Genomic DNA, 26,166 nt, shown 5'->3' with positions numbered 1-26,166 from the left:
CAATCTGCAGTTTCAATTTCTTATAAAAAACAAGTGTGTGATAACCTTCTTATTCTTGTTAAATGCAAAGCATTTGTTGGGGCCATGTGAAAAAAAATTCTCAATACTTTAAAGTGGATTAACAAATATTTCTAAAACTGTCAGAGATAATTATTATGTATTTATAGTTATACAACTTCCTTTACAAGTAAAATAAGGGAAAAGAGTAAAACTTATATTCGTTGTTCATGTAAATTTTTGGGTAAATATATTTTGTTTTAAATTTTAAAAAGTTGTTAAAAAATTATAAAATCTAATTTAATTCAACTTATTCTTGATATTTAAAATATATTTAATTTTATCTTTTGATCAAATTAGACGAGTTATTTTTTTTCATGTTAAACTTATTTTCCTACTTATATTACATCATCCTTATTTAAATTAACTACAAATGACAAAATTTAAACCATAATTTATGATTACCCTTAAATTGGGAAATAAAACCACCATTTGTTTTGTAATTCTAGTCACAATAAATTAAGGATAAGAACTATAATTTTACTTTTATTCATAAAATAAATGATAAATAAATTTTTGATTAATTAAACATATAAAAATATTTATTATTTTTTAAAATAAAATATTTAAGTTTTTTCGAGAAATTAATTTGTCTTTATATATTTTAAATAAAAAAATTTAAATGTCTCGTATTTTAAAAAATTAAAAATATTTTTATATTTTTAATTAATAAAAAATTTATGTGTCTTCGAATTAAAAAATTAAAAATTTATTTATCTTTTTCACTTATTTATATACACTTAAACGGTATATTAGAACCACGATTTAACATCTTATATTTATTATAAATTATAATTCAGTGATAAATTATTAATTATAACCACGAGTAATATCCATTTATTTTTTGTGATTTTAAATCATAATTTATATAGAGTTAAATAAGATTGTGATGTAACTAAAACTAATATAGGAGAATCATGATAATAAAAACAAAAATAATATTTATACATTAGAATTAGTTACTAAAATCAATTACTAGTATATTTGTATATAAATATATATGTGACGTGTGGTTTAATTTATTTTTAATATATATTTATATTTCAATATGTATTTTATACTAATAGTTAATTTTGATGGCTGATTTTAGTGTACATATATCGTTTTTCTAATAAAAAAAAGAATCCCACTAAAAAACTAATGGAATATTTGTACAATGTGTACAATAAATTATTTATCTGGCTCAATATGAGTTAAAAAATAAACATCAAAGATAAAATACTATTAATTTTTTAAATACAATACACTCATATTATCCAAAATAACCATCCAGATACCACGATAATAAACATCTAATATCTTATTGAATCAAATATTCCTATAATCAAATATTCATATTGTATAGAATATAGATACTCTGTTAACTCCCTATACTTCCTCTAAAAAAATATAGGAAAATCATGCGATTTAGTTTATTTTTTAACTCATTCAGGTAAAAAAAAAACCTTGAATTAAAAAATAAATAAAAAAAGAGTGGAGTTTGTTATTTCGTTATACTAGGCTTTTGGGATTCATAAATAAAAACCTTAACCACCAATATTGTTCCTATTAGCTCATTTTTTCTATTTCTTCTTTCTTCTTTCTTTTCTCTCTCTCTCTTTCTCTCGTAGGATAAGGCACAAAGAGAAGTGAGAGAAGGAAGGAACACCAATTCCATTTTTCGTCTTTTCCCTCCTTCGACCGTAAGCCACCCTCAAAAAGATAAACCACACCATGGGGAAGGAGGGTGGCGACACCGTTGGGGAGGTACTGCCGCCGCCGTCGCCGTCGTCGAAGTTCCCATTGAGCGCCTGGGAAACTGCGGTGGCTTCATCGGTGGTTTTGGGATTCGCGGCCGGTATATGCGGCGTATACCTAACGATGCCGGATTCCGATTACAGCTTCCTTAAGCTCCCTCGCACCCTTGAAGATCTTCAACTCCTTAGGTAAAAATTTTATTCGTCATTTTTTCTTAACCTTAAACATTTCATGTAAGTTTAAACATTTAAACACAGAAGAGAGAAAAAAAAAAGAAAAAAGAAATCTTTGACCTACCGACTATTTTTTTATCCTACATTTTTTTCATACCATTTTTTTAAAAATTTTCCGTTCAAGCTGGATTGATAACTTCCTTGATTATTAATAATTTGCTGTAGTTTTTTTTTTTTTTCGGATTAAGTATTCTTAGACAACAATTATGAATCTGACCAAAGAGCGTTAATTTATGTCAAATAATGATTCACGCACAATATTTTAGGGTAAATGCTTTGAGGTTTGATTTTCAGCTGATTCTGATATAATGGTATCATCCAGTCCGTGAAGAGAATGTGATGATGGCAAATAATGATTTTTTTTTTTGTAGGATTCATAATTATATCATAGAAAAAATATATATTTATTGTGAATATAAGCTTCTTCCTTTCCTTCTAGTACTAATAGATCTGGAGATTATGGGGGTAGATTCTAGTGACTAAAATGAAGAGGTTGATTTTGAGTTTAGGTATATTGTAATATTTACATTTGTTATTATTGATGGATGCTAGTGTTGCCGATAAAATTTATTGAAGGGTTATGATTTGGACCCAAAAGATGCAACTTTTACTTGCAAGAATATTCCAGTTGAAGGTTCACGGACTAAGCATGAATTTTAATTATAGTTGTTGCTCTGATCCCTTGAAGAGAATTAATATTTTCTCAATATCAATATCTACCACCAATAACAATTTTTTTTTTGGGGAGGGGGGGGGGGGGGGGAGAGGGGAGTATATTAACCTAAAGAAGGTGGTCCTAGGTTCAGATATATATGTATTATTATCATCATCATCATTATAACTAAATAACAAAGTGCGAATCAAGCTACTTGAAATGTGGTTCCATTGTGATGACTTCCATCTTATTGAATAAGGTTCAAGAGTAATAATGTTGCTTTGCCGAGAATAACACAGATCATGTAATTTTACAAAAAATGCATTCCCATAGCTTGACACTGCTCCTAGCTTTGTCTGCATATGTAATGGATAAATGGAGGAGAATGGTGATTATTTGATGCAGAGGGTTGAAAATTTCAACTACATATAGCAAAACCTGTATGCTATATTTTACTGAAGGTGAACTACAATAGTAACATTGATTATTAATTCAAATTCATTATGCAATGTTCTTGTACATTTTCCCATCAACTTTCATCTTTGCTCTTAACATCAAGATGCATCAAAATGATGGTATTGGTATTTATTCTGTTGAGAGCAACAACATTTGACTCTGCCTTTCTTGTCTTGGATTGGTTTCAACTTGCTTTTCTTTTTTTGGGTGGGGAACATTGATTTATCTTATATTTATGTTAATGCATATGTGGGAAGGGAAGTGTTGATAACGTCAGTTTTTCATCTTTGTAGAGATAACCTTGAGAACTATACAAGTGACTACACTGCACAAGTCCTGGTGGGATACTGCGTGGTATATATTTTCATGCAGACTTTCATGATTCCAGGGACTGTGTTCATGTCGTTGCTTGCTGGAGCTCTTTTTGGAGTCTTAAAAGGCGTAGCTCTGGTTGTGTTCACTGCCACAGCAGGAGCTTCTTCATGCTATTTCCTGTCAAAATTGATTGGGCGACCCCTTCTCTCCTCTCTTGCACCAGAAAAATTGAAATTCTTTCAAAATGAGGCATGGTTTCCCTTCTTTGTTTCTCTATATAGCGGATTTAATCCTATCAACTATCTGAAATAACATGCTTGTTTTTAAAACTTCCAGGTGGCTAAAAGAAGAAAAAGTTTGTTGAACTACATGCTTTTCCTGAGACTGACTCCCACCTTGCCTAATACATTTATTAACTTTGCTTCACCAATTGTTGATGTTCCTTATCATATTTTCTTCCTGGCAACTGTTATTGGACTCGTACCTGCTGCATATGTCACTGTCAGGGTATGTAGCTATAGACACTACCACTCGTTTATACTGATGTTGTAGCAAACTTGTGCTTTTCCAAAGTATTCCTTCGATTCCATATTCACAGGTTGTTTTTACTTTGGTGCTTCCATACATGAATATATCTGAAAACAAAGAGAAGAGAAAAGAAGTATCGTAACCTAGAAACTGAAATAAAGTTCTCATTATACTTGTACTTAATAATTTCACATGTTAATTTGTATTTGTGTTTTGGTTATGCAGGCTGGGTTGGCTCTTGGAGAGCTGCAATCAGTGGGGGATCTCTACGATTTCAACTCAATTGCTACCTTGTTCTTCATAGGTCTTGTCTCGGTTACACCCACGCTAATTAGCAAGAACGAGTCATAGCCATTGACGAAGTGAAGAAGCTTGTGCTGCGAGCCCCTGGATATTCTGATAAGCTAATGCAAGTAGTTCAGTACTGTACATATTTGATTCATAAAAAGGGAAGGAAGTTGCAATTGCAATGAAGTTCTTTGCTATAAGGATTTTTATTGTAAAGTACTGAGATTGTTTTGATGATGGCTCTCAGTGTCAGTGTGGCAAGAAACAAGCGTTTGGCTGAATTAGTTATGGTACATTGTTCATAAGTTTGTTTATGTGTAAAACATACGATTATGGCTAGTTTTTAATGTTATCCTGTTCGCATTGTACAGTAATTTGGATAAAATGCTCATTTCCGAATCACTGTCTTCCCCCATCATTCAGGTTGCGGATTGTCATTAGTTTCATCAATGAATTTTAGAACTTACAGTAATAACATACTCTTTTTTCTTCATTTTGAAAATAATGAGTAATTAAAAATATGGAATACACGTCGCTGAGAGTAACATGCTTCCTTAACAGACTTATAGGAACAAGTTCTCTAACGATTTTACCTTTATTTTATATTTATAGAAACTTTCCATATAATTATCATAGAATTTCAAGGATAAAAGAGCAAAAATTAAAGAGAATTCTGTAGTTAATGCGGTTAGGCAGCTACTTGTAGGCTTCTTGTAAATTGCCCGAAACTTTGGACAAAATTCATTAAGAAAAGTCGGCAATTAAGCACCCATTAATGATTGAGAAGCATTTTCCAACAAAGAATTTGGCACACAAATTCAAGTATTAAATGGCTTGAACCGTGTGATTTCCTTTATTAACAAAGAGGAAAGCAGGGTCCATTCTAACGTTGCTTTAAAACAAGGACTTAAAGTGATATCACATTAATTAATGAAAACATTCTAGAAAGTAGAATTACATATCCAACTTTAAATGAAATGAACGAAGAAGAGGGAGGGGGAAGGGGTTGAGAATACTGTTAAAAATGGATTATAAAAGACAATATAGTTAAGCTTTCATCCCTTTATCTCTATCTACTGAATTTTTTTTCTTATCCGAAAACCCTTTTGCTATAAAATAAATGCACCTTCAATCCCACTGCGTGGTTATTAACTGGGAACACTGTCCAGTGAACAAGTCGCTTTTCTTCCAGCACACGCATGTTTGCTCATCAGCCATTAGAGCCAGGGAGGGCTAACAAGTTTTGTAATCTAAAATCCCTTATAATACTGGAAACGTGCTACCTATTCTTCTTCACCTTCTTATTTCTGAAGGAGCTATCTGGAGTACGACTATCAAGCTTGCGTTTCATCCCAGCTTGTTTTGATGAACCACTTTCTTTGAGCATTTTTGCTTTGGCTTTTCTGGCAGCAACTGATGGTCGTTTCTCCGAGCGTCCTTTTGATTTTTCTCCTCCATGAGCTTTCTTCTTGAAATCAGATTTTGTTGCACGCAAACCCTGGTAAGATGCATTGGATTTTTTGTTTGACCTGTTGATGCTGCTTGAAGGAGACGTCATAGCCAGAGACTTTCTCTTGGCTGGGGTGCCAGGAGCTTGTGCTGGTGATGGCTTTGGCTTTGGCTTTGGCTTTTTCGATGGAGTGGAATCAGCCTTGGCATGACTGAGTCGTAATTCTCGGTCTCGAAGCTTCAAGTTCCGTTTCTTGAGTGCAGAATTAGCAGCTTCCTGCAGTTAAGACAACCCAATTTTAGTTAAAATTTATGGACATGGTTCTAGAGGGCAAGGCTGGAAACAATTTTTGCTGCTCTTTACAGGCAATATCATCCCATTCAATACTAACCTAATTACACCTTAACTGTTACAGCACTCATGCATATTACATATCACCATTGAACTATGTACCTAATTAATAATTATAACCCCCAACCCCGCAAAAAAACAAAAAAGGAAAAAAAAAACTAAAGAACAAATAAAAAACAAGTACAGTTAAAAATAAAAATCCTGTTGGGATAATATATTTGGGTTCAAAATGGCATCTAAAAATTTTTTCAAAACAGCTAACCCATATGAAAATAAGGAAACAAAGCCTCAGGACAAACAATAGTCCAATGCAATTACAATGACCTATGTTCCGGATTAAATGACGGAAAACCTCTACTTCTCAGAAACAGATAACACAAAAAAGCAATCACATAATATGATGGTTTCTCACAGAAATATCAAGTCACAGACAGCTCTGAATTTAACTAGTTATAACATGGTTATTAGCCTAAGCTTTAAGAGCACAAAGTGAGCATACTTGATAAAAAGCATATAGCTATTCGAGCACCAGAACAGCCTACCTTTGTTTTAAACAGCACATAGGCAATACCCTTTCCAACATTAAGATGAGGATCTCTAACAACTCTTACAGCTTCTACACTGGTTCCCAGGTTGGGTATGCTACAAAATAACTGATATAGTTCTTCATCCTGGAGAGAAGGATCACATGTTATATCTATTAGCCTCTGTAGACCCTCAGACATGATATAATTGTGAGACCTCAATCATAATGAAAATTATTGACAAGAAATATACCTTCACATCAAATGGAAGGTTGCCGACAAACAAAGTTCTCTTGTTATCATAAAGTGGAGTACTCTCCCCTTTAAGTTTCTTGCGGGGCGGGCATGCCCTATCAACACGAATATGATTCCCTTCAACCTACATCCAGATAAATAAACAACTTTATAACTTATAAGCAAGCCATCACCAAAATATACAAGGTAAATACAATACCAGATACAATCCCACATAAGTGGGACAAGGACATACCACTGCCATGTTGTGGGACAAAGATGCCTGAGCAGATTCTTCCGTTTTGAAAACAATGTAGGCATGAACACTTGCAAAAAGTAAACAAACATTCATCAATTAGAAATCCCTAAAAATGAGCCCTCCTTAGCAAAGCATTAAACCAATTCTTTATACAAAGAAGGTCCTATATTCCTATTCAATTGAAACTTATAAAAGAACTGCATTTTCTACAAATTAGCACCAATACATATTGCAATTGAAGTTGCAGCTTGGTAAATTGTTCAGTTTAGTTCAGCTCGAATACCTATCAGCAGCATCATTGATTTTCTTCGCAAGGATAGCACCCTTCCTAGGCTTTTTAGTCTGTTCAATACAAAATAGTACAACGTTAACTCAGATTCCAAATTGAAAAAGGATAAAAAAAAAAAGCATTTAAATCTTGAAAGAACACCCAAAAGATAAAAAAACCTACGTCTTGTATCGGAACAGAACGAATCCTCACGGATTCAACCTCACCGAACTTCTTGAACTCTTTGAGCAGGGTCTTCTTCTTCACCTTGAGAGGCAAATTTCCAACGAATACCGTTCTCAAGAGCTTCTCCTCATCATCAAACCCTTCCTTCGATACCATCATATCAGCAGGGTCATGCAGCAACTTCCTCTTGTTCCCAACTTTTCCGTTCTCCAACAAAGACGCTTCTTTTTCTTCATCCACCACCGCACCGTACTTCCTCTCCTCCCACTCCTTCTCAAGCTCCTCTCTTTTTCTCTTCTTCTTCTTCTTCTCCTCCTTCCCCTCATCGTTCTTTTCAATTGCCAAGTCAGAGCCTTTGGCCTCTTCAATTGACTCGTGGTACTTCCTCTTCTTCCCCGAAGCTTCGCTTGCGGAATCGGCGGAGGGCTTCTCCTCTAATGTTTTCCTTTTCCTCTTCTCCTCGCCGGTGTCGTGTTGTGCGGATCCGACATTGTTAGGGATTTGAGTTTGTTCGTTTGATTCCTGAGAAGGTTGAGTGGGCTTTCTCCGAAAGGGGTTGTCGTCGGAGAATAAGGAAGCGAGGGCGGTGCTTGGTTCCGGAGCGGCGGCAAAGAGCGAGGAGAAAATTCCGGCGGCGGGATGGGGCGAAGCTAAGTCGGTTTGTGGAGGGTCCTTTGGTTTCTTTTTGCCCATTGTTTGAATTGGAGAATACACTGAGTCGAAATTCGGGTTTGGGTGGCAGAAAGAAACCCTAGAACTGGACTCTGATTTAACAAGGAGAAAGGTGTAAAAACTAGTCTTAGAATATATATATATAAAACAAAAAATAACAACTAGTTTACTGGCTACTATTATAGAATTATTAATTCTTAATGGTTAATTAGTTATTAACAGTTTATACACAAATAGGAAAAGCCAGCTCAAAAAATGTATTTGTAGGAAAAGTCATGGATTATATTATATGTGAACTAATAATAAGTTCAGCTTATTTTTTTATTGATTCTAATTTAACTTTGTGTCACTATTATAACTAGTGGTAGAATTTGAAATAAAATTTTGGGGTGATAATTGTCAAGATATTTTTGATACAGATCGTATTTAAGATAAGTTCGTCTAACCTTATCTCTCTGATTTGGGTGATATTGCCAGATTTAAAGCCGTTTTCCAGTGTTTCGTTCTAAAGAATTAAGGTCAAACTCATCAGATGCAACTCTTTAAACTTTTGAAGGTTATCTCACTTTCTTCGTGATTCATTAAAGTAGAAAAATTATCTACAGCTGTCGATACTGTAAAAATTATATGTTCTCCTTATTGAATATTAGCCTTCCTCTTAAAAATATATCAATTCTTTGATTTTTCATGATTATTTTATATAAAAATTTTAATATATATCCTGTAAAATATGTAAAAAAGAAATTAGAAGTATAAATATTAAAATTTATAATATTTATTGAATTTTTTTATCAATTTATGCAAATACAATAATATCAATACTTATTGAATATTTTTATCATATAAAAATTTAAATTAAATAAACAGTAAAATATAAAATAATACTAAATTACATAAATAAAAAATACCTAATTTTTATATTTGAACTCAAAGGTAGAGAGAATGTTGCATAAAAATACCTAATTTTTATATTTAAATACAGATTTTAGAGTCAATGTTTTGGCGGAGTGCATTAAAACATCCGTCCAATTTTTGCCGGAGGAGTACAGTGCAGCTCTAGAGCAAATGGTATTTAAAATCAATGATGCATTCTTGGTAAGATGGGCCAAAAGGCAAGGTAATAATTATTGGAATTTGAGTTTTAAAAAAAATAAAGTGAAATTTTTTTTTGCAAAGTTTCAAAATATTAAGATTCAACATGCTTCACACAATGAATTTAAATTTATCAACAATTAAAAAAAATAATTAATAAATAAAACGAAAGTAATAAAGTCTTGTGATGCTAATGAGAAGCTGCATGATTACCAAAATGATATAGGTGTGCAACTTTAGCAACCATTATAGAGATGAGGCCTTATATACAGCGCTGGAGACGGAATAATACAATAAAAAATAAAGACAACTTAATAAGAGTTATTTTAGCCCTAGTATTTAGTGGGAAAACTTTCTTTTTAATTTGGTATTAAGACTTTGTTTTAGGTGTGATTTTTTTTTATTTTGGATATTTTTGTATTAATAGTAATGACTTATTCTTGATCATTATCCTTGATAGCAATATTAAAAAAAATATGACTGAAATGTAGGATTTATTCTGTATTTTTTCTCTCTTCAAATTTTAGAGGAACAGTGAAAATAACAAAAATAGCAAACACTGGAATAAAACAAAAATTAAAAAACACAAACTAAATAATTTACTTTTTCGAAATCACTCCAACCTTTAAACACTAGTAAGGTTGTCGAAATAACATTACGACTCACAATGTTGCCTAATCCAAAAGAAGTTGCAACCATAAGCCTCTAAATAGAGGTCCTTAATCCGGTTAATCATTTTGCAATTAAAACATCACACAAGGACAATTATCCTACAGACCTCCTACCAGATAATAATCAGGTGAATTTGGTGACCTAATCTGTAAAACGGATTTTGTTGGATTTTATCGAATATTATCCGACAATCCAATTCAATGAAAAAAAAAATTACGAGTTTAATAAATTGGACAATCCTCTCTGCCTCCTTCTTGCTTCTTGCTCTGAATTTCTGCTGTGGCTAATTCAATTTTGATAAGTATTAGAAATATAAATTGGATTAGAATTTGATCATCGAATAACGAGTTTAACAATAAAAACATCTTCAAATCAATACCAAGAGTACGACTTAAGAGAGGAATCAATAACCAGTAGTTCAGGAAAAAAAAAAATAGTGGTCCTTCATAATGAAATTGTGGTACAATTAGGCCAGCTGTGTATCGAAATTGAGTAAACAAGAGCATTAAACAACTGGATTAAGACATAACAAAGTTCATGCATATTTGATGTGATGAGTGGTATGTTAATATGACTTGTTCAAAAATCAAAGTGTATATTTTTAGTTTGCAGCGTCCTAAAAGAAACACACAATTTTATAAACTTTTATGTGAGTTTTTGAATGTATATTCTAGAATTAATGTTTTGATAGAGTGCATTGAAATTTTTCGTTCAATTCTTACTGGAGGAGTATAGTATAGTTTTAGAATGGCTGGTTTTTAAAATTAATGAAGCAATTTTGGTGAGATGGGTCAAAAGACTACTGGAGGCTGAATTTTGAAAAAAATAAATTAAAATTATTTTTGCAAAATTTCAATAATATTAAGGTTCAATATGTTTCACATGAGGAGTTCAAATTTATCAACAATAAAATTTTTTTTTTATCAATAATCAGAATAAGAATAGAAAAGTCTTATGGTGCTAACGAAACTGTGCGATCATCAAAATAATTTTCGTGTGCAACTGTGACATTGATTATAAGAATGTGGTCTTTTATACTGTGTGGAGACAAAATATTTCAATAAAAAGTGGAGACAACATAACAAGAGTTATTGTAGCTCTAGTATTTAGTTGGAGAACCTTTTTTTTTTATTTGGTGTTAGTCCTTATATTAGGTGTAATTTTTTTATATTTTGGATATTTTTATATTAGTAGTATTGTCCTATTCGTAATCATTATTCTAATATTCTTCATAGCAATGCCAAAAAAAATATAATTGAGATGTAGGATTTGTTTGGTGTCTTTTTTTTTTTTTTGGGTTGAGTTTGTAACCCAACGATCGAAAAAAAACTTAACCCACATAATTTATATACTACTCCGTCATTTTTTATTTTTCTTTTATTTTTATATATTTTCGACAGTATTTAAACAAACTTGTAATGAGTGATTACATCAATATTCATTGTTCGTGTTATAAAAAATTAAGAGTTTCATTCAACCGGAGAGCGATGGTGCTTTTAATGTATCTAGCATGTAAAAGAAGGTAGCTTTCATCCTCCAGTAGGGATCATAAATGGGAGCTAAATGATTGCATGTAATCAAAATTGATATTTTTGACATTTTTTTTCTTTTCTTTGGCCTCCATAAAATTGTCTTCTCATTCGCTGAAGCAGGTGTGATATTATCACATTATAAAACAAAAAACAAAATAAGATCTTAGTTTAATCAATAGAAGTAGATATTATCACATTGAAGCATATGGTTTTTTTATTTTTTATTTTCCATCAATTATGTGTTCAAATTGTTAATCATATAGCGTAAAAAAGAAAACCAGGTGCGTTGTCGTCCATTACATTAAGTAGATTATGATACTCCTCTTCCCCACATGAAATGACATGTTGCAAATCCAATTGAAGGATTGAACAACAATACTTTGTTTGTTTGTAGAACAAGAGTTCACTCTAATTCATAAACCCACTTAAGATATTTTTCTAATGGAACAGTGAAAGTGAGCGTGATCTATAGTTGTGATGAGATTGCTTACTGTGCAATTAACAAAAAGATAATCCCTGATTGGATTGTGCTAATTTTAATTAGCCGGCATGTGGTTGTCTCTATCAGTCTATCGGTGAGATAAGCTGCTTAACACTAATCTAAATATACTTTTGGATACTGTAGTTTAGTCGGGGAATTGATTAATATTGACGAATTGAGCTTTAATCTTAATATTAAAACTTAAAAGGAGGAGTGAATAAAGTGAAAAGCAACTTGAAAAGTAACAACGGATTAAGAAAATCAAAACCAATTTTGGTTCAAAAAGGTTAAGGTACCTCTCTCTGTTTTAGAAGAGTAATGGCCTAATAGTGGATGAGTTTAACAACTAATTTATTCAGTATCCATTTTGTACTAATTTTCAGATCTAAAGCTACATAGTAAACGAGTACTATAAACGTAGAGTCCACAACTAATCTAAGATTTAGCTAAAAATTATCTCAGAAGAAGATAAAAGATCTGCGTTACTATTGATTATGTAGACATGGAAAGATAATGCCTAATAAAACAAGGCTAAGGATGCTGGGTAAAAACGATTAGCACTATTATTAATTGCATTAACAAAATTTTACAAGTCGATGTCTATCCCAATAATATCTATCATACATAATTTAAGCGGGATCTACAAAGTTATATTAGAATGTTACAGTCTCCGGAAGTGGCGAGATCGGAGGAGAAGGGTGAAGGGACAGAGGCAGCCATTTACTTTTCAGTCTCTGATATTCTATAACTTGGAGCTATTTCCGGTTAGACATATCAAACAACAACGATCCTTATTTGTAACTTTCAGATTCAAATGCCATTTATAGAAAATATAGCACTCTCTACAACCTCTAAATACCAAAAATCACTTTAAAACACAGCCATTAACTTCCTCCTCCTCCTCCTCCTCCTCTTCTTCCTCTGCTTCCCACATGAAGTGGGCGTAGGATCCCAGCACCGTGCTGCACATAAAAAAATATCAATTATTGTTGTAATTACTAATTACTTTACTATGTGATTTATTATTATTATTATTATTATTAAGAAAAGATGGAGGAAGTACCAATCATCAGGAGCAGCGTAAACGGCCTGGTCAAAGTAAGATTTGGCTCTCTCTTCATCTCGCTGCGTCTCCCAAATCAGCGTTCCGTACAGAGAAAGAAGTTCGCCGTCGCCGGGATTAGCGAGGATCGCTCTTCCGTAATATTCCTCCGCTTTCGCCGTGTCTTTCTCAACCTGCAATTTCATCATCCATCATCAGATCCATGAAATTTTCCTCTTACACCTTTTTAGGTGAAAGGATTCATTAAACGAGTGCACTAGAAATTGAGTTTTCATTTTTCAATCACCTCGTGCAGGAATTTCCCGTAGTTTCTAAGCAAAAGAGCGTCCGTAGGGTTTGACTTCAGCATTTCCTCGTAGTATGCGCCAATCTTCATCCTATCGCCGCCGTTTCCTCCGGTCACGGTCGAGATTCTTCTATCGCCGCCGCCGTAGCCGGATCCGCCACCGAATTCTTCATCTTCGTCCTCTCGCACGATCACCGGGAAAGGGTGCGTTCCTCTTCGTTTCAGATCCTGGATAGCGCCGAATCCTTCGCTCGCGGACCGAATCGATGACTCCGACATCACTCGGCGGATTCCGTTTGGCGGAAGGTCTCTACGGCCGTCGGAGTCTAAATGTATCGAGAGGCTCGGCGACTGAACACGGCTGTTGTCACCGGAGAAGGACGCTTGGCGCGGGAGAGCGAGGCGAGGCGAACAGTTCCGTACCGGATTCAGGACCGGCACGGATCCGGTTCTTATGAGAGAAGCTCTCATAGCTCTTATGAGAAGTTTCGAGTGTTTGATTTTTTGGTATTGTGTGTAAGATAAGAGGCGATCACCCCCACCTACTAGAAGAGTTGAAAGGACCCCCTTTATTAAGGGGATTTAATGGAGGGGCAAAAGGGGTATTTAACCTTATAGTGTATGATTGTATTGCATCTGAACCATTAGCAGTTTAGCACCGCTGAAAGGGTTGACCCCCTGATTCTACTAGATTATGACACGTTTTTGTGGTCACACGTGTACCCCCCAAAATAGCAGGCTTTTTCAGCTAATTTATTTCTTGTTTTCTAATTATTGTGTGAATAACAAAAAATACGAGGAGATTTTAGTATTATTTTACATAAAGTTTTCTTATAACAAATCAAATGTATCCTCTAAGATTAATAAGCATGGTACTTTATTTGATTTGCTTTATCATATTTTGAAGGAAATACTAAAGCCAATTTAATTATTATTGTAAAAATGTTATATGTATATTAAAAAATTATTTATCAAAATAATTATTATATTTTTAATGTACATTTTATATTAATAATTGATTTAATTGTTAATTTTGAATGTATATTTAAGATTAACACTATTATAGTGTTGAGTACAAGTTAATTATGGAAAGTTCTAAAGGAGCAGAGACTTTTCTGTGGGAGGGAGGAGCAAGAAAATTGATTCACGGGCAGTTTGTGAAATGGTTTGATGGAGTCCAAATTCTAAATAGTAAATATTACGCCACGTAGAAAAAGATCACGTGATGGAGTATTGAAAAGTAGTGAAGTGAAACTTACATAAAGAAGAATGTGAAGTGAAACTGATGTGGTGAAATACTTTCATGTAGATGTAATATTGTCTTTGGTTGGTTGTTCTTATTATTATTATAAGTGGTTACTCCAATAAAGATTTAATAATTATCATTATGTGAAAATATATTATTTTAACTATTATATGATAAATTATTGGATTTGATTTTATTTGAAATAAAAATGTTACTTTTATTTAAAATATTACAAAATAAATAAGTTATACTTTTTAAATAAAGATCATCATAAAAAAAATGATTTTAACATCTTCATAAAAGTAGTTACCTTATCATAATTGGTGGGTAACTTATGTGATCAATGCAATGTGAAAGTGTGTGTGCTAATGGTTCCTGTTGTGGCGGGTTTAACAAGAATGCCATACTACTCTGCAACTAAAATCATGAATCAATTTGTGTTAGAAGAGCTAATTATATGGAATGAATAATCAACTTGGCTTCATCGAGGGTTAGTTCATTCGTTCGTTTAAGTAAGTGTTGGGGTTCGAATTCTTTCTTGTGTATGCAGCAATTCATTAGCCAACAATAAACTCTTAAACAGAGCTCAGATCCGCGACGAATTAATCATTGAGCTATCGGGTTGGGGAATACCAAAACTATATTTCAATTATACTAATTATTATTTTAACATTGATAAAAATATACTATGTTAATCTTTAACAATCTTAGATAAATCACTTGACAAAAAAAATTGACAGATTAATATATGATTTTTTTTTCCTCAAAAATTTATTTGATTGTACGTGATTAATCTAAAAAATCGATTTAGCATTAACTCTAAAAAGAATAAAATTTAAAAATGGATACATATTAGGTGAAAACTTATTTGCTTGTTTGATCTAGGGTTATCATGTTGAGTTATTTTCTAAAATAATAAAAAATAGATAGAAAACGTTGTCTTTCTCTCAAATTGAATTCAAATTAAACAAAAACTTTAAAAGGCTCATGCTCTGCTCTCAAATACAACTACTCACTACGAATTATAAATATATAATATAACAATTAAATCATATCCATATTTCTTTTTGGGTGACAACACTTTTGTTTCTTCCTATTAGTTAGGAAGTAAATTTTGATATTATATCTTTAATTTACAATCATGGAGTTGCCATATATAAAAGATTCAAGTCCTCCTCCTAAGAAATAATTGGTAGGGACATTAAAATAGGGAAGAAAATTCCGAGACTCATCACGTCATTATTATTGTAAAATCTCCCGTCAACGGAATGGGCAAATGGTATGGTAATAAGAGTGCTTGCTGTGGTTTTCGTGCGAAAATGGTTTTGCATTGCATGGAGATTGGAGAATACAGACAAAATGGTTGAAAATGAATCTTAAAAAAAGGAGAGGACATTGGATAGTAAACACTTCTAGGATAAGGTTCATCTCCTTTGTTCCATTTTTGCACTCTCCCATTTCGATTGACTTTACAAGATAAGATAATTATTGAATTTCTATGCTTCAATTTTTATTTTTTAACTTTTCAACTTAAAATTGAAAAGAAAAATTATTGAATTTCTTAAAATTCATTGATTTTCAAGAATTTGTTTGAATTAAAAGGAAAAGAAATATTTTACAATCACAATATTTAAACTTTTAGAAAATATGCATATACCCACCGAAAAATCTAAACATATGATTTTGTCAAAATTTTGATACAATTCTTCTAATAGTTGAAAAAAAAAATAGAATGCCTTCCATAATATATATAATAGAATGCTTTTCATTGTTTGTTTATTTTCGTCATAGATGCTTATTTATCAGTTTTTTTGGAGATGAAAGATCTTTGTGAATATCAGTAAATATTAATTGCAAAAAAGTTTTAAAATATATAACACAAAATAATAAATATAACACAATTAACCCGAAAGTTAAAATATAATATAAAAATCCATTCATATCATTTTAAGGTTGTTTTTATTAAATACACAATAAATATATTAAAAAATTAAAAAATTTATTTCTTATTTAAGACTTATTATATTGATACCCTAACAAGTGGTTTTAAAACTGAGGTACGGCGAGATGTCGCTTGAGTCACTAATTTTGATGAGATTAACAACTCCTCTATGGTGAAAATAGCGATAAAAAGAATGCACCTCTTACTCTTAACGAGTCTAGAGAAAAATAAATACACAATTTATTTTATATTCAAATAAATTTTTATTACATGAGTTATTTATACTAGTGGGAGAAGAAAAAACCTTCATAACTTGAACGATGTAGGACTAATATATAACATAAAGTTCACTATCCTAAATAATATAGGACTTGTATTCCCTTGTTATAATTAACTAATATAATTAACCTACTAACTCTATTTGCTCCCGCGTCAAAAGCACTTATTAATTAATTTCTTAAAGGGTAAAGTATATTTTTTGTCCCTAAAGTTTGACAAAAGTTTCAAAAATACTCCTATGTTTTATTTTGTTTCAATTTTGTCACAGAAGTTTTCGATTTACATCAAATATACCCTCGACGGCTAAATTTTCAAAAAATTTAAGATCAATATAACAATAATGCATGAAAATTATGCTTGATTTACTTGTGTTGATGATTGATTTTATGAAATTATTATTGAATTGGTCTTAAATTTTTTGAAAAATTAGCCGTTAGGGATATATTTGATGCAAATCGAAAACTTTTGGAACAAAATTGAAACAAAATAAAACTTAAGGGTATTTTTAAAATTTTTTGTCAAACTTTAAAGACAAAAAATATACTTTACCATTTCTTAAAATATTTAACTTTTCTATTTTTTAGATTCATTGACAATTTAATGTATTTATGTACAAATTTTGTGGATATACTAAATTACTAATGAACCTAAAAGTAGTGTGTAAAGAAGAGAAATATTATGAGAATGATGGATCTTTCAATTTTCATTAATGTCCAATACAAACAGGGTTTCAGCAATGCAAACCATCAAAAAAAATTTGTAGACTTCCATACACACAATTTTGGGCTCTTGGTCAATAAGATATTTGTGAATCTGCTACCTCAACAAAAATTGATGACTCTTTTGGATCAGTGGGTTTACCAATAAGTTTGGATGATGGACATATATGTATCAAACACCGAATTAATGAATTATCGATATACCGGATCTCTTTAAGTTGGGCTCTTAATATCTGTTGGGTTTATCAAACTCTCTATATTACAGAAATGGAATTCAAATAATTAATTAATTATTTTACCAAAAAAAGTAATTAATTAATTAATAGACACCGAACAATAAAAAAAAAAAGAAAGAATTTTAGTGTTCCGGACACGATGGTATATTAAGAAAATGATGAAATAGATGTTAATTTGTAGGATGAAATCTTAACGTTAACATATTAGTCATATAAAACATACATAAATGGAATGTGTGTGTATATATCAAATTAGCTTTTGAGTTTGTTAGTATTGAGTTTATGATTATTTCTTTTTTGGTTAATATTTTTCGATCATATTTAGGTTCCAAGTTTTTATGATTTGGATAAAGTCAAAGTGTTTGGCCTATGAATTATATATGTTGTAATTTGCAGACTTTTCCAACTAAGCTTGCCGTTGTCGCAGTTGTCGTTTTCAAAACCAAAGCCACAACTTTGGACTGAGTCATTGTGTACTTGGCAATTAATTAAAGCGGAAGATAATTAAGCTCTCTATACAATTAGGATTAAAAAAAAAAAAAGAAATCTTGTGTTTCTTTGGAATCTTTACATGGACATTGTAAAATTTATTTTATGGTGTGTCAACTTTTTTTTCTTTTTATCCTTTGCAAATCAAACCTATTAGAACATATTTAAGAATTTTACTAGGTAAACAATACCTAATTAACTAATTACCAGTCAATTTGTTAATAATTAGTAATTCTGATTTTTTAAATTATTATTAATTAGTAATTATTTAAAATTAACTATTTAACAGCTGTTTATTTATATTTTTCCTAATGATAAAGGCCAAAAGGAGAGGGTAAAATAATAAACAAGCTAAGAGGAGGGTAACACCACAAAACTCAGCCTTGTGTGCAATGTCTTTTTCTTTCTTGTAATGTTAGATTACACATCAAGTACTCAACGTACATACACATGTCCTGTTTTCCTTTCAAATGTTCATTATTAATATTAATATTCCCTTCAATGCATACAAATATATCCAGAGAGACTATGAACCTTTCAAAACTTGCTTATCGTCATTCTTCTTCCCTTCTTTCACTCCAATTTCCTTTTTCTGTTTTCTCCCAAAAATCCCATCCCTTCGTTCATTTTTCTTGTTACAAGCGAAAAACCAGGAGTTAATACTCAAATAAAATTTTGAAATTTGAGATCGAATTCAATTTTACCATACTCTTAAAATTTTGATTGACTTAAATTGAATTTCGAAATTTATAATCATAACTCGGCATTAACTCTTGATCTGATTTTTATTAACGACGTGTTGATTTGATGCATTAATTTACTGTAATTTAAATTTCTCATTCAAGTTTCATGTGATCTAGACTTATGAACTTTCAGAAGTTTAGCCACTACTTGTAGAACTCCAAAATTTTTTAAACTGAACTTGTTATTGTTGTCTTTGTAAGAATGTTGGGGAGCCAATCAAATTTATAAGAAATCTACTATACATTTCACTCATTTGAAATCTAGACAATAAGTCTAAATCTTGATAAATTAACGTGCAAAATTAACATGCTAATTCAGAGACCAAGCGAGTTACTGTTGTAAATTTTGATATCCAATCTGAGTCAATTATAATTTTAAGGATTAATTTGAGCTCAACTTAAAATTTCAAAGACAAATTGAATATTAACTCAAAAAGTAAGTTTGTTTCACACCAATTAATTAGTTTATTAACATTAAAAATAATAATATGTATTTCTTCGAGCTTAATCACTACAAGAAATTATCAAAATAGTGGTCGATTGTGGTGGTCGTTGTAACTTTGGTTGCTAATTAGAAAATAGCAACCAACACCGGTTGCTAACCGTTAGCGACCGATCTTCAACCAATGCTACCAAATTAGTACAAAACATTATTGGTCGCTAAATAGGTTGCTAATAAAATCGACGACCAATTTTTCAGTTACTAAATTGGTTGCTAATGTCTCTCTCTAAAATCTAAAATCGATCATTGTTATTGATTTTCTAATTATAGATTTTTACTAATTTTACATATACCATTATTAAAATTCGATTTTCATAAATAATTATATTTCAACAAATTATAAAAAATATCAAATAGAGATGAATTTTTTAAATAAATATCTTGTTAGTACCTGCAACCAAACGCATTGGAAGAGGATGCCACCGAGTATGTAACTGCTTTGAGAGTGATTTGAAACCTCATGTGCGTGCTTCAGTTATAGTTGCAAATTGGAATAAGGTGAACAACCAGTAAAAAAAACAAATCATGAATATACAAATTAAGAAATCGAGGCGTTTCTTGGTTTTGGAAACCTGAATGTGAACGATTTTTTTTTCTTTCGTTGGAGGTCCGAGATTGAGAACGGGAAGTGATGGCTCACTGAAAGATCTTGTTATTTGTAAACATGTGTATAAACTCTAGCTACAGATCTGGACGGTGATAAGACGATTTGCGAATTCAGATGACGCCAACACTGCCGGAATCTCAAAGAAGAAGGCGACGACGCCAAGATTTCAGAAGACGGCATTGCAATCAGAAGATGATGAAGATGGCGCTGCGACGAATAAACGACAATGGCGTAGGTAACTCAGAAGACGGTGTTGTGCTTCTGGTGAGTAACTCGGTAACTGAAGGGAGAAAATGAGAATGGTGTGGGTGAATTAGGGTTGGTGACAGTAATTTAGTAACTATTTTATTTTTTTAAATTAGCGACCGATTTAGTGACTAATGAGTTTATAGTGTTTGAATTGGTGACCAAATAATTTTTCATCATATTTTTCGATCGGTTGCTCAATTAAAAAATAGCGACTAACTTTATTCTGATTGTATAAAAAGGTAATCGGTCACTAATTTGATTGCTATTAGTGACCGATTTAGCGACCACTGCCTTAGCAACTACATAAAATTTCACTATTTTTTTATTGGTTGCAAAATCGGCCGCTAAATTAAAAATAGAGATCGATTTTGTGACCAAGAGCCCCAAAGACATGATTTTTCTTGTTTTGGTTGCTAATTCGGTTATTAAATTAAAAAAACAGCAACCGATTTAATGACCAATTTTATTCTAGTTGAAGATCGATTTAGTGATTAACTTTTTTTTTGTCCTGAAAATTTTATATTGGTCACTAAATTACTTGTTATTAGCAATCAATTTTTGAAGTTGTTAAAATCGATCGTTATTCTAATGATTTCCGACGGTGAATGATTATTTATGAGGATATTTATTTATTGTTTACTGAAAATTTTCTTATAACGACTAAAAATAACTCAAGTCTACGTCGTTAATTATAAAAGAAATTTATCGCATGGGTTAACTTCCTTTGAATTAAATTTATTAAGTTGCATATTCAAATATGGTGTTCTATTATGGATTGATTCCATGTGCTAGCTAGGTACATATAGGGAGACGAATAACACTAAAAATAATCTAAAAATACATGAGACACCATGTCATCACCATGAATTACGTACTTGCATACATTATCATTTAATACCGTTTTCTCGAAGACGAAAAGTACATAAATGTGACTATTGAACAAATATTTTGTTACGAGAAAAATATAACTTGGGATGAAAAATTGAAAATAAATCGCAGAAAGAGTAGTCATGGAGATTATCTATTACAATTGTGATCCACCAAAATTCCATATGGTGATGAAGACTTGCCGGCACAAACAAATTGGGATGGAGTAGAAGAGAGTGAGAATTCTAGTGCGTTATTATTGTTTTTGTTAATATAAAAATCTAATTTTATTATAAAAGTATAATTGACACAATAAATAAAAATTTTTATATGTTTTTTTTTTTTTTTTACTTTAGAACGAATGGTATGGATAGATAATATTTTAAATCTTTTAACTTTACAAAATGCGATGAATATAATGAAAAATTTTAAACTTTATAAAAATGCATTGTGTACATGCCCAAAATTTATATTAAATTGTGACATGACACAATTTAGTATGAGGGTGAAGGAATGTACTTTTCTATTACATCGTTGATTTACTCAAATGACACCACCTACTAAATTGTGGTAAAATACGACGATGTACATGAAAGAAAAATATAAAAATACATCAATGTAATTAATTTGAAATAATTAGGACATTCACCTAAAATTTTATTCCAAACAATTTATTTAGGTGATTTATCCAAATTTTTAAATACTAAAAATATGAGATTTCAATTTCCACCTATAACGAAAGCATTTTAATTTTTTTCTCTGATCTCTCAACCTCATAAAATGCATTTGATAGGATATTTTTAAAATACAACTATTATTGATAGTTCAACCAAATCAAATATTCTGAAATTAAATGAAATATAGTTACAATGTTTAAGTTTTCTTATATTAAAAATACATGAAATTTAAAAATATCCCATCCAAATATATCTTAAATTTTATTATTTTACTCTTAAAATATACTATTAACTATTTTTTTAATAAAAGACAAATTAGTTTACCTTAGTCATACAACACCTTAAAATTAATTGATTATACTATATGTATACTAAAATCAATATACATATTAAAATATAAATATATATTAAAAATAAATTAAATTACACATATATTTATATATAAATTTATTGGTGTCTGATTTTAGTGTAGGAATAATATTTTTAAAAATGAATACATAGTCAAAGACGTAGTAATTGACTAAGAGTGAGAGCATAACAATTTAATAATTTAAGAAGGCCACTTGTTAATATGTACTTTTTAAGAAAACACATTAAGATTATTATCAATAAAAAATTTAACATTTCTTATTGAATAAATACATAATAAGTATATTTTTGGATTAATAATATTAAGAGAGTGTTAAAAGCTTTATGAAATTAGAAGAGAAGGAAGAGATGGTAAGATGGTGAGTTAGGTGCATATAACTAGGCACGCCACATTCCCACCAAACTACATTTATAATGGGTTGAAAGTTGAAGAAACTCCAATACGTTCCCCCTTTGTTTTGACCCTTTGACCCCATGACCCCCTCTTTTTATATTGTGTGAATAATAAATGAAATTAGAGAGAGAGAAAGGTGCGTGCGCGTGTCAATCTCCTAAACGACAACTACCTCCTTCCTACCTATCTACCCTCCACACTCTTTGAATGCCCTTCTCTTCTCTCTCTATAAATCAATCTACACTTTCTTCACATAACCCCCCTTTTTATTTTCCACTCTTTCAACACAGATTAAGATCATAAGATGGCACCCTCATTCGACCAGGCCGCTCAAACCGTTTGTGTAATGGACGCTTCGGCCCATTTGGGCTTCGCCCTTGTCCACACACTCCTTCATAGGGGCTACACCGTTCATGCCTCCTTTCAAACACAAGGTATGTGTATCTCCCCAAATGGGAGTATTATTATTCTTATTATTTCCTCTTTTATCTTAATTAATTAATTACTTGTTAATTAGGGGAAGATATGTTGAAGGGGATTTCTACTGACCCAAACAAGCTTAAGATATTCCGCTCAGACCCGTTTGATTATCAAAGCATAATGGATTCCCTTAAAGGCTGCTCTGCTTTGTTCTACTCTTTTCAACCTCCTTCTGATCAACCTGATTATGATGTAAGCAAGCAAGCAACCTCCTTTATTTTTACCCTTCCTTGGAATTGTTATATTATATTATTATTTAATTTATTTATAAGATAGAGTTAATGCATGCAGTTTCTGTTGGGGAGGTTGTGGTTGGGTGAAAATACCAGCAGTGTTTGTTTGCGTTAGTCTTTAAACTTTGGGATATAATATAGCTTCCATTTATTGTGGTAGGCATCATTTGCCTGAATTTTCCCAACTTCTTCTATTCCATGGCAACTCTAATTTCCCTACCCAACGCTTAAGATTATGACAACTAAGCACTTCATACTTCATTCACAGTTTTAGTTAATCATAATAATGTAGCTAACCCATATGTCATTGTCGTCCATTCACTTGGTTAATCCCCCACCCTTTTTTTTAATTTTTCTTTTTGGGTAAGGATATAGGAGTAATATCCTTACTCCAATAACTATCCAATTATATCATTGCTTCTTAGTAATCATATGGAACACATGCAATGGTTCTAATCTCATTAGTAACCAGTGTATTAATTAAGAGAAAATTAAACCACATTAATATTCTTTAAAATATTTTTACTTCCTTCCAAGTTTGAAAGTAAGCAATAAACCAATGAGCCGACCGTCCAACCAAATTAATTTGGCAAAAGAAAGTTGTCAAAAATTGTAAAAAAAAGAAGAAGCTGTAAATACGGTAGAAATTGAATTGAATTGATGAGTTGTCATGTACGCAGGAATACATGGCTGACGTGGAGGTAAGGGCTGCACACAACGTGCTTGAAGCTTGTGCACAAACAGAAACCATTGAGAAAGTTGTTTTTACATCCTCAGCCACCGCTGTTGTTTGGAGAGAGGATCGTAAAGCCATGGAACTAGACTTGGACGAGAGGCATTGGAGCGATGTCAATTTCTGTCGTAAATTCAAGGTATAGTGTCTAACATCTTAGCTTCTAGACAAAAGAAAATTATTTTCCATCTAAAAGCAAAACTAATTGACTACGGTTTAAAAAATATTTCTAATCTTTATTAATTTGCTCGAAAAATAAATCGTTTTTTCATAATTCAAAAATTTTGGTTTCCACTAGTTGAACACCGGGTCTAAGTAGTTTTTTGTTATTTGGACAAATAATTAAAAAGCAGAAAATACATTTAGTTGGTGTAAAAAAAACGTAAATTAGGAATTGTACAAAGTTGAAAAGTAGAGAAGTGAGGAATTGAAAAGTTGGAAAAAGAAAAGCGATAATTAATTAATGAAAAAGTATAGGTAATCAATAATATTGGTAAATAATGTGAACAATAAATATATCAGATGTTCATTTTAATATTAAGATTTAAATGAATAATTTAAAAGTATAGTATATTTTTATTTTATTAGTGGTTGTTCATGTTATTAAAAAAAATCATTGATTATCTAACATTATCGTTGATTAATTAATGAATAGTTGATATCTGTGAAACAGTTGTGGCATGCAATGTCAAAGACGATGGCAGAGAAGACAGCGTGGGCCCTAGCAATGGACAGAGGGATGAATATGGTGTCAATCAACGCAGGTCTTTTGATGTCCCCTGATCTCTCCATCAGCAACCCTTACCTCAGAGGAGCCGCTGAGATGTACGAGGATGGTGTCTTCGTAACCGTTGATCTTCCTTTTCTCGTCGACGCACACATCTGTGTCTACGAGGATGTCTCATCCTACGGTCGTTATTTGTGCTTCAATCATATTATTAACACCCAAGACAATGCCCTTCGCCTCGCCCGCATCTTGACCCCTGATGCTGCTTCTTCCTTGCCTCAAAGGTTACTCACTTTTTCATTTCTAAAATATTTTATTTAATTTAATTTACCTTTTACGTTTTTGGAATTTTGGTCACGTTGACTTTTGTATTTTAGTGTAGCATATTCTCAGGTGACATATTTGACCAAATTTGATTTTGTGCAGAGAGGAGTGTGGGAAGAGTTTTATAGAGCAGAGAATAAGCAACAAGAAGCTGAACAAGTTGATGGTAGACTTTGAGGCTTGAATTATGAATTGAATGATTTTTGTTGGAAACCAAAGAGAAAATACATACTGTGTGTACAATGTTACCATGTTAATTATTAGTAGAATTATTTGTTTGTATGTATGCCCCCATGTCCCCATGATGAGCCACAAAATGAATTTATCTCATTTTTAAACTACAACAACAACAAAATAATTATTTCTTTATTATTTATATTTATTTCTTTATTTGTGCCACATATTTGTCTGCAGTTTTCAATTCCTTTGTTTATGGCTTTATATTTTCTTATTTTTGGGGAAAAAAAGAAAAAAATGTGTTAAATAGTTGGCAATCATCAACTTAATTAATAATTACATTATTTATAGTTAATTAAAATACGAAGTTAATTTGTGTATATATACCGATAGTATAAAAATATTTACACTACAAACTAATGGATTAAAGAAAAATATTATCAAAACATCAAGATAATAATTTTTTTTTTCACAATATTAGATAATTAATTTTTTCTCTTATATTTAAACCAATATAATTAATTTCATTTTTTTTATTAAAACGATTACCTTCTAATATTTTACGGAATATATTAACCCTATATATATGCAATAACCCTCACTAACCCTCACTATAAAAAAAAAAATCAATCTCTTAAATAGTGATAGTACACCATCATATTCACTGTACATTTATCTTGTAAGAGAAATATTAGAAAATCAACAGAAATTATTTTTAATTGATAGTTAACAAATAATATTAAAAATGTGAACTAAAAATATGTTATTACTTATTAGACTGCTAAATTAAAGGCAATAGACTAATAGTTAAATATACTCATCAACAATAATAAA

The 26,166-nt window shown here is 31.3% G+C and overlaps 4 protein-coding genes across 4 annotated transcripts; 2 read left to right on the top strand and 2 right to left on the bottom strand.

Moving 5' to 3' along the window:
* Positions 1–1,600: 1,600 nt before the first annotated feature.
* LOC130979659 (uncharacterized membrane protein At4g09580) lies at positions 1,601–4,736 on the top strand. Its single transcript, XM_057903147.1, has 4 exons — positions 1,601–1,982; positions 3,432–3,702; positions 3,790–3,960; positions 4,207–4,736. The coding sequence occupies exons 1-4, from the start codon at positions 1,771–1,773 to the stop codon at positions 4,330–4,332; spliced, it is 780 nt and encodes a 259-aa protein (XP_057759130.1). The 5' UTR covers positions 1,601–1,770; the 3' UTR covers positions 4,333–4,736.
* Positions 4,737–5,058: 322 nt separating this feature from the next.
* LOC130979658 (nucleolar protein 12) lies at positions 5,059–8,319 on the bottom strand. Its single transcript, XM_057903146.1, has 6 exons — positions 7,539–8,319; positions 7,371–7,429; positions 7,085–7,154; positions 6,848–6,973; positions 6,613–6,741; positions 5,059–5,995 (listed from the first exon to the last, which is right to left on the bottom strand). The coding sequence occupies exons 1-6, from the start codon at positions 8,232–8,234 to the stop codon at positions 5,549–5,551; spliced, it is 1,527 nt and encodes a 508-aa protein (XP_057759129.1). The 5' UTR covers positions 8,235–8,319; the 3' UTR covers positions 5,059–5,548.
* Positions 8,320–12,528: 4,209 nt separating this feature from the next.
* LOC130982663 (uncharacterized) lies at positions 12,529–13,896 on the bottom strand. The gene is made up of 3 exons (XM_057906712.1): positions 13,340–13,896; positions 13,054–13,226; positions 12,529–12,952 (listed from the first exon to the last, which is right to left on the bottom strand). Exons 1-3 carry the CDS (start codon positions 13,808–13,810, stop codon positions 12,856–12,858), a joined length of 741 nt encoding a protein of 246 aa, XP_057762695.1. The 5' UTR covers positions 13,811–13,896; the 3' UTR covers positions 12,529–12,855.
* An 8,937-nt stretch (positions 13,897–22,833) lies between these two features.
* Positions 22,834–25,537, top strand: LOC130983136 (cinnamoyl-CoA reductase-like SNL6). The gene is made up of 5 exons (XM_057907315.1): positions 22,834–23,092; positions 23,176–23,330; positions 24,052–24,243; positions 24,778–25,115; positions 25,258–25,537. The coding sequence occupies exons 1-5, from the start codon at positions 22,963–22,965 to the stop codon at positions 25,337–25,339; spliced, it is 897 nt and encodes a 298-aa protein (XP_057763298.1). The 5' UTR covers positions 22,834–22,962; the 3' UTR covers positions 25,340–25,537.
* Positions 25,538–26,166: the final 629 nt, after the last annotated feature.

The sequence above is a fragment of the Arachis stenosperma genome, chromosome 5 (genome assembly GCF_014773155.1).
Source record: "Arachis stenosperma cultivar V10309 chromosome 5, arast.V10309.gnm1.PFL2, whole genome shotgun sequence".
Lineage (NCBI taxonomy): Eukaryota > Viridiplantae > Streptophyta > Magnoliopsida > Fabales > Fabaceae > Arachis > Arachis stenosperma.
The sequence above is the reverse complement of the archived record's forward strand: the minus strand, read 5'-3'. Positions and strand labels throughout refer to the sequence as shown.